This window comes from Pipra filicauda, unplaced genomic scaffold (assembly GCF_003945595.2).
Source record: "Pipra filicauda isolate LSUMZ 115617 unplaced genomic scaffold, ASM394559v2 scaffold352_size854550_pilon, whole genome shotgun sequence".
Classification (NCBI taxonomy): Eukaryota; Metazoa; Chordata; class Aves; order Passeriformes; family Pipridae; genus Pipra; species Pipra filicauda.
Genome location: NW_024104479.1, coordinates 124627 through 137865, shown reverse-complemented (window position 1 = coordinate 137865; position 13239 = coordinate 124627). Strand labels below are relative to the sequence as shown.

Genomic DNA, 13239 nt, shown 5'->3' with positions numbered 1-13239 from the left:
CTCCAGTGCCTTTGCTGATAACCCCAAGGGTGGAGAGATGGATGGTGATTCCAGCAGCTGGACCATGCCTTCTAGCCAGTGTTTGTCACACAGAGCAGAGGGAAGGCCAGTCCCCAGCAGTTGCTGCCATGCCTGTGGATAACCAGGCAGCCCTGGATGGTGACTGTATCCCTTCTTTTCTTATCAGCCTTAGAAAACTTACAGTTTATGATCTTAAAAGTCTGGACACCACATCTTCCTCGGGGTATCCGTCAGCCTGTGCCAGCACAGATACACCATATTCCTGCATCGGTTCTACAGGAGCGGGAAAAAACGTTGGATTTTGGCATCAAATCTATTTTCCAGCTCCTTTCTCCTTGTCTCTTCCTTTTCCTTTGGAGAAGTGGCTTCCGACGCTGACTTAATTCAGAATCTTTAAACTTCAGTCAGGCTGGGGAAAGGACAAAGCACATCGGCAACTGAACTTTCCAGGCTAACATTTGAAAATGCCAAATGTTTCTCTGCTCAATGAGAAGAGCATTGAATTTTAATTTCTGGGACTGTACAGCTGCAGCAGGAGTGGAGCTGGGAAAGGCTTTTGGGCACAGCAGCTGCCCTCAGTTGGGTTTCAGGAAGCTCCTGCCCATTTCCCGGGCTCTCAGCGTGGAGATGCAGTGGCAGGAGGTCACTCTAAGTGCCTGATGGGCAGATAAATGGAAAGATAAAGGGAAGGAGCTGCTTCCCCAGCGGCTCCACATCCACCAGCGGCAGCAGCAGATACTACACGTGGGAAATGTGAATGCTGGTGGCAGCACTGGCTCCTCTGCCTTCCCCAGCTCTCCTCTGCCAGAACACTGGCATGGGCCTGAGGGCATCCCTGCCCATGGCAGAGGAGTTGGAACTGGATGAGGGGATTCCAGAGTGCCCTGCACTACTGTGAGCATTAGGGAGGACCCCCTAACTCCCTACAACTGCCTGAACTGAGGTTGTAGCCAGGTGGGCATCAGTCTCTTATCCCAAGTAACAAGTGTTAGGACAAGAGAAAATGGTCTCAGTTTATGCCAGGCGAGGTTTAGATTGGATATTGGGAAAATTTCTTCCTTGAAAGGGTTGTCCAGCTCTGGCACAGCTGCCCAGGGCAGTGATGGGGTCGTGAGTCCTGGAGGGATTTAAAAAGCCATGTAGATGTGTCACTTGGGAACGTGGTTTAGTGGGGGGCTTGGCAGTGCTGGGGGAATGACTGGACTCGATGGTCTCAGAGGGCTTTTCCAACCCAAACAGTTCCATGGTTCTGTGTCAGCACTGGATTTGGTCCAGTGGAGCCTGAGAACCCCTCCTGTCACTGCTGGTGAGGGGCAGTGATCTGCATCGAGACTGCAAAGCTGGAGTGGGCTCCCAGCACCCAGCGTGGGTCTCTCTCCTCTCCCCTGCCCTGCATGTCGGGATCCCATCCAGAGCACAGGGATCTCCCTGGGAGCATCCTGGTGCTGAGCAGCACACGGAGCTGTAGGGGTGCAGAATGAGTGAAGTTGTGCCAGGAACTGGGGTGATGAAGACAAAGAGGAAGGTGGCCTTGAAAGGCAGACAGGTGACCCTGCAGCCGAGTATCCGGAGTGGCTGGGAGCCAGGATTCAGGAGCAGCCAGACCCTGGCTCCATCTGCAGTCAGCAGAGGGAAGTAGAGGTCGGCCAGAGCGGTGCCACAGACACCCTGAACATGAGTTTGGTGTTTGCTGGGGAGACCAGGGACTGCTCTGTGCTGGCAGAGCAGCCCCAGGGGGTCAGCCTGCTCTGTGTATCACGTCATCAGTGGCCATGGAGCCTGAGTGGGCACTCCAGCTGCCCAAAACCTCCAGGAGCAGCTCCTGGACTCATGGGGCTGGAGCAGAGGCAGAGCCAGGGCTCTTCAATTGAGGGAGCCATGTCAGCACAGGGTGTTCCCCTGGGGCACCTCATGACACCCAGAACTGCTGTCCACAGTGCCAAATGCAGGAACATGCTGCTGCCAAACCAAACTGCTGGCACATGTGGAGGTCCCAGGTCTGTCCTGCAGCAACCCCCAGGCCCCCCTCCCCCTCAATTCCAGCTTGTCCAGACAGAGAGGAAGCCTCTGTCCCACTGTCCCCACTGACACCTCCTGTCCCCCTCTCTTCCAGAGGATGTCCAGATGGCTGACAAGATCACCATCTCCAAGCAGTTCAAGGAAAAGGTTATTCGCCCCATTTTGAAGGTATGGATGGTGTTTTCATGGCTCCTGTTTCACGTGTCCTGAGTTTTGGTCCCAGTTTCCTTCCCTGAGATATCCATGTTCCTCTCCCAGCTGTGAGAGAAGGGGTGTGGCTTCATTAAAAATGATGGAGGGACCTTTCAGCAAGGTCAGAGCCCAGCAAAAATAAATTACAGCTTCTTCTTGGAGCAGAGCCACGATGTGGGATGGGAAAGGGACATGGGACGGGAAGTACTGTGGTGCAGTTTGGTCATTCTCTGTTCTCCCAAGGTCAGGAAAACCTGACTGCAGCAACATCCCCATGACCTTCGGTTTCTTTAAGATGTTTCTGAAGCACCTCAGGGTGCTGTCCAGCTCCATGGCATGGGATCACATGGATGCTGGGAGCTGTGGGAGGTCGGGTGATCCCCAGGGAGCTCACTCTGCAGTGCCACTGTTACTGCTGTCCCCATCAGGGTCACCAGCCCTGTCCCTGCTGACCTCCCCCCTTGTCCCTGCAGGCTCACTTCAGACGGGATGAATTCCTGGGGAGGATCAATGAAATTGTCTATTTTCTTCCTTTTTGCCACTCGGAGCTCATCCAGCTGGTCAACAAGGAGCTCAGCTTTTGGGCCAGAAAGGTACAAACCCATCAGTGGCTTTAGAGGGGACTTCTCAAAGTAACTCTGGAGGAAATCAATGCCAGAGCCTCTGCCCTGGGATGAACACAATGATGTGTCTCTTTACCATCATCTTGAACGTGGGGTGCTGGGGAGGGTCAGGACCTCTGGGGGCAGCAGGGACGGTTCCTCCTGGGCTGGGGTAGGGGTGAGCTCTGAGCCACCATCAGAAATGTCATCTGTCTGATTGGTCTTTGTGTATCTGAGCTCTCCAGGGGCTAAATGGGATTTGAGTGACCCTTTGCTGCCGTGGGCCTGGCCTGTTGGAGCTCTGCCCTTCCCAGGGACTCTCAGCACCCCACCACGGCATCCCCACTGCTCAAGGAGTGAGTGGGGTGCCAGGCTTGCTGGGAGGCATCCGTAACTCCTCCTCCTCTTCCTCCTCTTCCTCCCCTGGCAGGCCAAGGCGAGGCACAACATCACTCTGCTGTGGGACAGGGAGGTCATGGACGTGCTGGCCGACGGCTACAACCTGCACTACGGCGCCCGCTCCATCAAACACGAGGTGAAGGAGGGGGGCACCTGGGGGGAGTGCTCAGTGTCACATCCAGTCCCACTGCCCAGGGGGAGCCAGGAGGGTTGGAAAGACATCAAAAGAGACTTGGATCTCCTGGAGCAAGTCCAGAGAATGTCACAGAGATGGTCCTTGGGCTGGAGCCCCTCTGCTCTGGAGCCAGGCTGGGAGAGCTGGGGGGTTCAGCCTGGAGAAGAGAAGGATCCAGGGAGAGCTGAGAGCCCCTTCCAGTACCTAAAGGGGCTCCAGGAGAGCTGGAGAGGGACTGGGGACAAGGGCCTGGAGGGGCAGGGCAAAGGGGAATGGCTTCAAACTGACAGTAGATTTAGATTGAGTATTGAGAAGGAATTTTTGGCTGTGAGGGTGGTGAGGCCCTGGCACAGGTTGCCCAGAGAAGCTGTGGCTGCTCCATCCCTGGAAGTGTCCAAGGCCAGGTTGGACGGGGCTTGGAGCAGCCTGGGCTAGTGGGAGGTGTCCCTGCCCGTGGCAGGGGTGGGGTGAAATGGGATGAGCTTTAAAAAGTCCTTTCCAATCCAAACCATTCCATGATTCCATGACTGTGTGGATCTCATCCTCCTCGTCCCAGGGGAGATGTCTGTGGTCTCAGGGAGGAAGCAGCACGGCCACACTCCATAGACAGGGAATAAGTGGGATGGAGGAGGAGGTTCCATGATCCTGCGCTGCCCGAGGGTGGATGGAGCTACTTGGCTCCATGAGAGGCTTCCCACGGGGTTTTCCTATCAGGATCTGGTCTGTCCCTCAGGTGGAGCGTCGCGTGGTGAACCAGCTGGCAGCCGCCTACGAGCAGGACCTGCTGCCACACGGCTGCACTCTCAGGATCACCGTGGAGGACTCAGACAAGCAGCTGCTGAAAAGCACAGAGAGCACAGAAAAATCCAAGGTGCCAACCCTGCGGCTGGAGATCGTGGAGAAGGACAGCAAGGCCCGAAAACTGGAGATCCAGGCACCGCTGAACCCCGAAAACATCACTTACTTCTTGTAGGCAGCACTGGGCACTCCCGGCGGCAATAAAATACCCCAAGAGTCAGAGTGAGCGGTGTCAGAAAGGGCAGAGCCACGGTCCTGCCACCGCCAGGCACGGACATGGACACGGGCACAGACACAGACATGGGCAGGAGCTGCCCCGGGGTGGGCACCAAGGGCTCTCTGGGGGTGCAGCTGTGGGTGATGAGGTGCCCTGGTGCCATTCAGGGGTGGGTCGGTGGAGGGTCCTGAGGTGTCACGGGGTGTTGGAGCTTTTTAAGGAAGGGGGAAGCGATTGTGGACCATGCAGGAGCTGGGATGGATTTGTCATTCTCATGGGAGGGGGCTCGCTGGGATAGCTGGGCTGGCAAGGTGGGCACAGGGACCGAGTGTGAGTGTAAAAGCCACCAGGCTCCTGCTCTGTATCGTCCCCATTTCTCTTTATTTGTGGCAATAAACATGCCATGCACATCCGACCCTCTGCGTCCCCAGGAGCGGCCGTGGGGATCACCCATCCCCATCCCAGGGGACTCCTGTGTCTCCTGCTCATCACCAGAAGCCAGGAACGTCACTGGGAGCTGGGAACACAGCTGTGAGCTGGGACCATCACTGTCACATCTCCCCAGCCCAGCCAGGTGACATCCTGGTGCAAAATCATTGCTGAATCTTTTTCTCCCGACCTTGTTCCAGGAAGTATTTAATATCTTGGGTGTAACTGAGCTGTCCAAACACAGAGCCCCCCAAGGAGCTCCTCCAGGGACCTCCTTGTGATGGCATAGGGGATATGATCACCACCAGAGCTACCCCAGCCATGGATTTTGAGGAGTAGAACATGAAATACAGATGGAAATTGAACCCCCCCAGGATTACCTATCCCTTGGGATGGGGACAGGGACAGATTGGAGGTGGCAGCGAGCTGCCAGGGTCCCCACTGCACTGTGACCCCCTGCCCCTGTGTTCCCATGGGTTTGGTGCTGGTGCTCGTTTTCCAGGGATACAAAGAGGTTTGGTGGGGGCTGCTTTGAGTCCCCTTCCCATCCCAGCAGCCTTTTCCTGGCTTAATCCTGAGGACTGGAGCAGGATCCCATCCCTGGAGGGTTTGGGAGCGTCACCAAGCTCTGCTGGAGCCTCCCAAAGTCAGGTTCACTCCCATAGGTGCACATGGGTGTGCACTGAGGTGTGCACGGGTGTGCCTGTGTGTGCACGGGAGCACACGGGGGTGTGTGAGTGTGCACTGACATTGCCTGTGTGAGTGTGCACTGACATTGCCTGTGTGTGAGTGTGCACTGACATTGCCTGTGTGAGTGTGCACTGACATTGCCTGTGTGAGTGTGCACTGACATTGCCTGTGTGTGTGTGTGTGCACTGACATTGCCTGTGTGAGTGTGCACTGACATTGCCTGTGTGAGTGTGCACTGACATTGCCTGTGTGTGAGTGTGCACTGACATTGCCTGTGTGTGAGTGTGCACTGACATTGCCTGTGTGAGTGTGCACTGACATTGCCTGTGTGTGAGTGTGCACTGACATTGCCTGTGTGTGAGTGTGCACTGACATTGCCTGTGTGTGAGTGTGCACTGACATTGCCTGTGTGAGTGTGCACTGACATTGCCTGTGTGTGAGTGTGCACTGACATTGCCTGTGTGTGTGTGCACTGACATTGCCTGTGTGTGTGAGTGTGCACTGACATTGCCTGTGTGTGAGTGTGCACTGACATTGCCTGTGTGTGAGTGTGCACTGACATTGCCTGTGTGTGTGTGCACTGACATTGCCTGTGTGTGAGTGCACTGACATTGCCTGTGTGTGTGTGTGCACTGACATTGCCTGTGTGTGAGTGTGCACTGACATTGCCTGTGTGTGTGTGCACTGACATTGCCTGTGTGTGAGTGTGCACTGACATTGCCTGTGTGTGTGTGCACTGACATTGCCTGTGTGTGAGTGTGCACTGACATTGCCTGTGTGTGAGTGTGCACTGACATTGCCTGTGTGTGTGTGCACTGACATTGCCTGTGTGAGTGTGCACTGACATTGCCTGTGTGAGTGTGCACTGACATTGCCTGTGTGAGTGTGTGCACTGACATTGCCTGTGTGCAGGTGTGCAGGAGCGTGTGTGGGTGTGCCCCTCTGTGCACAGGTGCTCCCTGGGGTGTGCTCTCAGGGGTGGGTGTGGGTGCACGGGTGTGCACTGGCCCGTGGGGACGAGCCGGGGCCGCGTGGGCCCTCCCTGACCCTTCGAGGTGATTTTCTTGGTGCCAGTGCAGGTGAATGGGCTCCCAACCACCAGGAGCAGTGCCTGGGAGCACGGGATTCGGAGGGAGAACCACGGAGCTGTGCCAAGGACATTCAATTCCCAGCACCCCAGCCCTGTGCTGGTTCTTGTTCGGTCAGGGTGGCAGGTCCTGCCAGCATGGGGGCTCAGGGCACCCCGGAGCACACTGGCTTTGTCCCCAGGAGGAATGTGGCAGCACAGCTGGGAGCAGCCATGGGGCTGAGGGACCCACAAGGACCCCCCAGCAATTAACCGGGGGGACTCCACGGGGTGGTGAAGGCTGAGGGTTCTGGGAGGGTTCTGGGGGTGATGGAGTGGGTGCTACCACCCCACCGAAGCTGGGGCTAGAGCTGGGGGGCCCTGAGGTGTGAACATAGGGGATCCTGTGGAGGAGTCCCATCAGAGGGGATCCCATCAGCACAGGACCTGTTGGAGAGGTCCCACAGGAAGGAATCTCCCCATCGGAGGGGTCCCTTTGAAGTGGTCCTATCAGAGGGGGTCCCACTGGAGAGGGTCCCATCACCCCACACACACAGCTCCAGGAGGGCCCAAACAGTCCCGGGCAGACAGACAGCCCCAAGCCCACAGGCAGCCCATTAGTGCCAAATGGGATGGAGGGGCATGGGTCTCTCCCATCTCCCCCACTGTGCCCAGCCCTCCCCACTGCCAATGCCACCCGTTCTGTGGGCAGGAGGTGTCAGCCTCCACCCCCCTTCCCACTCGGCAACACTGGGGACAGCTGGGCACCCCTGCTGCCAGCACCCATCTCCCTTCATCCACCAAAATCCGGAGGGATCACCCACATCCGCGGGAGCTGCAGGGATGCAGAGCAACTCCCTGGCCCTACCCTCCAGCTGCGCCCTATCCTACTCCCCTTCACGTCCCTCTCCCTCTGCTCTCCCCCTTCATCTCCCTCCTCCTCCTCACCCCCCCAGCTGCCCCCGGCTCTGGGTAGCACCAGCAGCTCCTTGCGTGGCAGATTGCTGCCTAATTAGTTTAGAGGGAAAACTTAATTGAATTAACTTTTCACAGCTCCAGCAGCCCGACAGTGGGGCCTCGCTCCGCGCCAGCCCCGCGCCCTGATCGAATTAACTTGTTTAGCAACCTGCCCGCTCGGCCGCGCAGCTGGGGTGGGCGCGGGGGGGCACCGGCAGCACCCACCGGGGGCCCGGGCGAGGGAGCGGAGACGGAGCTGACCCGGCCGGGGGCAGTGGGAGCTGCTCCCAGGGAAGGAAGTCCAGGAGGGAGCAGGACCCTATGGGCCTTGAGACGTGGGGAAGAATGCGGGATGAGCATGGGGCAGGGCGTAGGGCAGGAGATGGGCCAAGATACAGGGCAGGAGGTGGGGCAGGATGCGGGATTGGATACAGGGAAGGACAGGTTCGAGCTGATTCCACAGGACCCAGTCAGGGTCCGTTCTCCTTCTTCCCTCCCGGGGGGCCCAAAGCCCCTCGCTGGGCGCAATTAGACTTTTAAATCCTCTTTAGTGAAAGTGTTTGTCTTGAAAATGTCCCAAATCCTGCCAAATCCTCCCCAAATCCCCCTGCATCCCCCCCCGGCCCCGTGCCCCCCTCTGGTGCCGCTGAAAGGGGCAAACCTTTTGCCTTGGCCCCTGCGCGGGAGGTGGGCGGGATGGGGTGCTTTGAAATTCATCCAGCTTGAAAATTGGGGATGGAGGTGTCAAAGGCCAGAGCCCCCCCAAGGAGAGGGGCGTGGGGCTGAGCACCCCTCCGGAGCCCGCTGCTCCCCCCGCGCACCCAGGGACGGCGGAGGGCACCCAGGGGTGGGGGGGTGGCGTTGCTGCCCTCCTGCCCCTGGGATGCTCAGCCCCGGAGGCACGGGATGGGACGGGACGGGATGAGGATGGGATGGCACGGGCACAGGAATGGAGATGGGGATGAGATGCAGATGGGATGGGATAGGATGGGATGGGGCTGGGGACAGAGAAGATACAGAAGAATGAATGGGGACACCGGGGGACCGTCCCGGCGCTGGTCCCGGGGGGGCCCCGCCGAGTGCTGCTCCGGGGGGTGCTGAGGGGCCGCTTCCCCCGCCCGCCCCGAAGTGGCGGCTGCTGGGGTCGGCTCGAGGAGGGGGGTGCGGGCGCCCACGAAGGGTTAAGGGGGGCGGGGGGCTGCGGGGAGGGGGGTGTCGGCTCCGCCCGCTCCCGCCGTCCCCGGGAGATATTGTCATGCAAAAGCCCCCGGCGAGCGCAGCCTTTGTCCGCGCTCCCCCCGCCAGTATATTAACGGGCCGGGGCGGCGGCGGCGGGGGCGGGCGGGGGCCCGGCGGGCAGGAGGCGGCGGGGACGGGCGGGCGGCAGCCGGGGCCGCGCCGGGCTCGCCATGGACTACTCCTACCTCAACTCCTACGAGTCCTGCGTGGCCGCCATGGAGGCGAGCTACGAGTTCAGCCCCTGCAGCCAGGCGGGCTCCTTCCAGTACAGCCCCATGCGGGGGGGCTTCGGGCCCGCGCCCGCCTGCGCCCCCCTCGCCTCCGCCAGCTGCGCCCTGGGCGCCCTCCGCGACCACCAGCCCTCGCCCTACTCGGCAGGTAACGGAGCGGGACCCCCCGAGCCACCAGGGACACCCCCCGAGCAGCCCCAGGACGGGCGCAAGGAAGCGGCCGCGCCGTCGGGGTTGGAGGGGACCGAAGCTGGCGGGGACCGGGGTCGGCGGTTGCCGGTGGTGTCTGGGCTTGGTGCCATCGGTTCCCGGAGCCGTCGGTGTCCCGTGCCGTCGGTGCTCGATGCCGTCGGCGCGCGGTACCGTCAGGACTCGATGCCGCCGGTGCCCATTACTGCCGGTGCCCGGTACCTCCGGTGCCCGATCTCATCAATTCCCGGTGCCGTCGTTGCCCTGTCAGTGCTCGGTGCCGTCGGTGCCCGTTACCATCGGTTCCCGGTACCGATAGTGCCCGTTACTGCCGATTCCTGGTGCCGCTGGAGCCCGGCACTGTCAGGACTCGCAGCTATCGTTTCCCGGTACCGTTGGCGACAGACATCGTCGGTCCCCGGTGCCGACAGTGCCCGGTACTGTCGGCTCTCGGTACCGTCAGCGCAAGCTGCCATCAGTGCCCGGTCGCTGTCCGTTTTCGGTGCCGCCGGTGCTGGGTACTGTCAGGGCTCGCTGCCGTCGGTAACCGCTGCTGTCGGTGCTCGGTGCCGTCAATTCCCGGTGACATCGATTCCCGGTGCTATTGATTCCTGGTACTGCCGGTGCTGGGTCCCGCCGGTTCCCGGTGCCGCCGGTGCCCGCAGCCCGGGCTGACTCCGGCTCGGTCCCACCGCCCCCGCTCCCGGTTTCCCCGCTCTCGTCCGCCGGCGGGGACGGGCCCCCCGAGCACGACCACGGTTCCCCGGGGTCCCCGGCGCGGCGGCAGCCCCAGAACGGGGCTGGGGAAGATCCCCATCGCCGGGACCCCCTTCCCCGCTCCGCATTCGTTGACGCCGCGGAGGCGCTGCCCGGGGATGCGCCCACAACGAAGGAGCTGCCGATCGGTGCCGGCCGCCCCACCCGCACCGGCGCCGCATCGCCCCCCCATCCCCGCTCGCACCCCGAGGCCCCGCATCCCGCCGGCAACGAAGGAACGGGGCCAGGGGCGCGGCGGGGGCAGCTACTCAGCCCTGCCCTCGTCCTTCTCACCCTGCCCACGGGGTCCTGCCCGGTCCATTCCTGCACGGTTTATCCTGCCTGAATCATCGTGCCCGGTCCATCCCTGCCCGGCGCACCCCTTCCCAATTCACCCCTGCCCAGTTCCAGCTCCATCCCTGCTCATCTATCCCTGGCCGGTATTCCCTGCCCGATCCATCCCTGCACATTCATCTCTTCCCGGTCCATTCCTTCTCGGTCCATCCCTGCCCCGTTCATGCTGCCCGGTGTGTCTCTGCCCGGTGCATTCCTGCTCGGTCCGTTCCTTCTTGGTCCATTCCTTCCCGGTTCATCACTTCACGATTCACCCTTTCCCGGTCCATTCCTGCCCAGTCCATCCCTTCCCAGTTCACCCCTGCCCTGTGTATCCTTCCCGGTTCATCTGTCCCTGGCCAATGTCCCCTACCCGGTCCATCCCTTCCCGTTCATCCCTTCACGGTCCCTCCTTTTCTGGTTCATCCCTGCCCCATTCATCCTGTCCAGCTTGTCCCTTCCTGGTCCATCCCTGCCAGTCCATTCCCGCCTGGTACCCCCTGCCCGGTGCTCCCCGGTGCCCACCGCTGCCCTCCTGCTGTACCGGTCCCACTGACATCTCATTTCCCTCCCAGTTCCCTACAAATTCTTCTCGGACCCGTCGGGGATCAACGAGAAGCGGAAGCAGCGGCGGATCCGGACGACTTTCACCAGCTCCCAGCTGAAGGAGCTGGAGAGGGTCTTTGCCGAGACCCACTACCCCGACATCTACACCCGCGAGGAGCTGGCCCTCAAGATCGACCTCACCGAGGCCCGGGTGCAGGTCAGCTCGGGGAGGAGGGGATGGGGTTGCGAGGTTGGGGATGAAGGAACGGGGGGATCTAATCCCACCAGGGCGGGGATCCTGACTGTGGGACGCTGCCGCTGTCCCCCTGTGTTGGGAGGGAGGGCGGGGGGGACTCGGCCTCAGCCCCACCACAGCCGGGGACACGCTGCGGGGCACCGCCCTGCTCTGATGGGGACTGCGGGGGTACCCCCGGCGCTCAGCCTGGCTCCCAGCAGAGTAGGGGCATCGGTTCATGCCACGGCACTGTCACTGCCACCGATTATTTAGTCCGATCCCAAACACCCGGAGGTTGGTGAGAGTCCAGGGAGGACAGAGAGTGGCACCGTTGTGGGTGCAGACCCCCCCTTTTTTCTGGGTGCAGACGCTGCCTATATCAGTACAGATTTCTCTTGGTGGATGCAGAGCCCCCCGTGTGGGTGCAGATCCTCTTTTGTGAGTGCAGACCCCCTGTGTTAGTGCAGAACCCTCTTTGTGGGTGCAGACCCCCCTGTGTTAGTGCAGAACCCTCTTTGTGAGTGCAGACCCCCTGTGTTAGTGCAGAACCCTCTTTGTGAGTGCAGAACCCCCTGTGTTAGTGCAGACCCTCCTTTGTGGGTGCAGAACCCCCTGTTAGTGTAGAACCCTCTTTGTGGGTGCAGACCCCCCTTTGTCAGAACACCTGTCCTCATATGGATGTAGGGACCCACAGGACTGGGGGGTCCCGGCCCCAAGGATGGGGGGACCCATAGGGCTGCGGGGGGGATGGTTTGTGGAGCCGACCCCACCATCGGCACCACGGGGAGCAGGAGAGGTGCCCGCTGTGGGGGTGGGCTCTGACCCTGCGAGGTGCACGTGTGGGTGCAGCAGGGGCCCTGGCAATGCCCCCTCACCGTTTCTCTCCCCCACTGTCGCCGATGCTCATGCGAGTGCCCGTCATCGACCTCACAAATCCACATTGTTGTGGATATGGGGATCCCTCTGGTGCTGCGGGAAACATTTCCCCCGTGGGAATGGGGGGCTGTGAGGGGAACCTCAAGGCCTGGGGAGGAGCTGCCTCTGCACCCACAGGCTCCCCAAACGCCCAGGGACGGTGGTGTGGGGTGCTCCCATCCCCTCCATCCCCCCCCAGGTGTGGTTCCAGAACCGTCGAGCCAAATTCCGCAAGCAGGAGCGTGCGGCCAATGCCAAGGGTGCCAGTGGCACCGGCACCACCGGGAAGAAGTCGGAGCCGCGCTCTTCCTCAGAGGATGACGAATCCAAGGAATCCAACTGCAGCCCGACGCCGGACAGCACGGCGTCCCTGCCTGCTGCTGCCATCGGCAGCCCGGGGGGCAGCCTGAGCCCCAGCCCCGGCGCGGGGGCACCCATGGGACCCGGCCATGCCCCCCAGCCCCTCAAGGCGCCCCTCTGGGCAGGGGTGGGGGGCGGCAGCGGTGCCCCCAACGCGGCCGAGCTGCTGAAAGCCTGGCAGCCCACTGAGGCTGTGCCGGGACCCTTCTCCGGTGTCCTCTCCTCCTTCCATCGGAAACCCAACGGCATCAAAACAAACCTCTTCTGATCACTGAGTCACCGGATCTGGCTGCCCCCAAATCCCCCCCAGCCCTCATCCTGCATCCCCCACCCGCTGCCCCCGCCACGGACCCAGCCACGACGCTTCAGCAAACGGGGAGATGGAGCAGGGACCGCCCCGCGCCACTTCCCGGACCCTGCGCCAGCGGGATGGACCCGGAGCTGGGGCAGCTCCCACCGGCACCCGTGTGTGTGCTGCGGGACCGCGGGGGTGCGAGGCGGGGGCGGCACCGCCGTGCTCAGCCGGCACGCCCCCGGCACAGCCTTCGCTTCTGGGGGCTCCCGGTGCGCTCCAGGGCTGGGGGCGGGTGCAGGGCTCCCCACAGCACCGCGGGTGCTCCGGTATCCCGGTGCCCGCCCTAGGAGAACCCCCTCCGATGGGCTTTGCCGCTGGGCTGGGGGTGAGGAAGCACTTTATGGGGCGGGGTCTGGGGGCCACGGGGTGGGCGTTGCTGGGGAGTGTGGCAGGGAGACGCTCCTCGGTGTGGGGAGGGGATGCCCCCCAAATCCTGCCTGCTGACAGGGATCCCCCCCAGCAGCACCCTGACGCGGTAGGACTGGAGGTGAGAAGACTCCGTTCCCCAAGATTTTG

General features: G+C 61.5%; 2 protein-coding genes across 2 annotated transcripts in view; both read left to right on the top strand.

The window, feature by feature from the left end:
* Window positions 1-4838, top strand: part of CLPB (caseinolytic mitochondrial matrix peptidase chaperone subunit B) — a 43462-nt gene extending 38624 nt beyond the window's left edge. The window contains exons 11-14 of the mRNA XM_027736820.2: window positions 2135-2208; window positions 2706-2825; window positions 3265-3369; window positions 4142-4838. Of these exons, the coding sequence (XP_027592621.2) occupies window positions 2135-2208; window positions 2706-2825; window positions 3265-3369; window positions 4142-4381 (539 nt within the window). The 3' untranslated portion in view covers window positions 4382-4838. The remainder of the gene's footprint in view (window positions 1-2134; window positions 2209-2705; window positions 2826-3264; window positions 3370-4141) is intronic.
* Window positions 4839-8974: 4136 nt separating this feature from the next.
* On the top strand, window positions 8975-13054 carry PHOX2A (paired like homeobox 2A). Its single transcript, XM_027736827.2, has 3 exons — window positions 8975-9182; window positions 10888-11075; window positions 12208-13054. The coding sequence occupies exons 1-3, from the start codon at window positions 8975-8977 to the stop codon at window positions 12634-12636; spliced, it is 825 nt and encodes a 274-aa protein (XP_027592628.1). The 3' UTR covers window positions 12637-13054.
* Window positions 13055-13239: the final 185 nt, after the last annotated feature.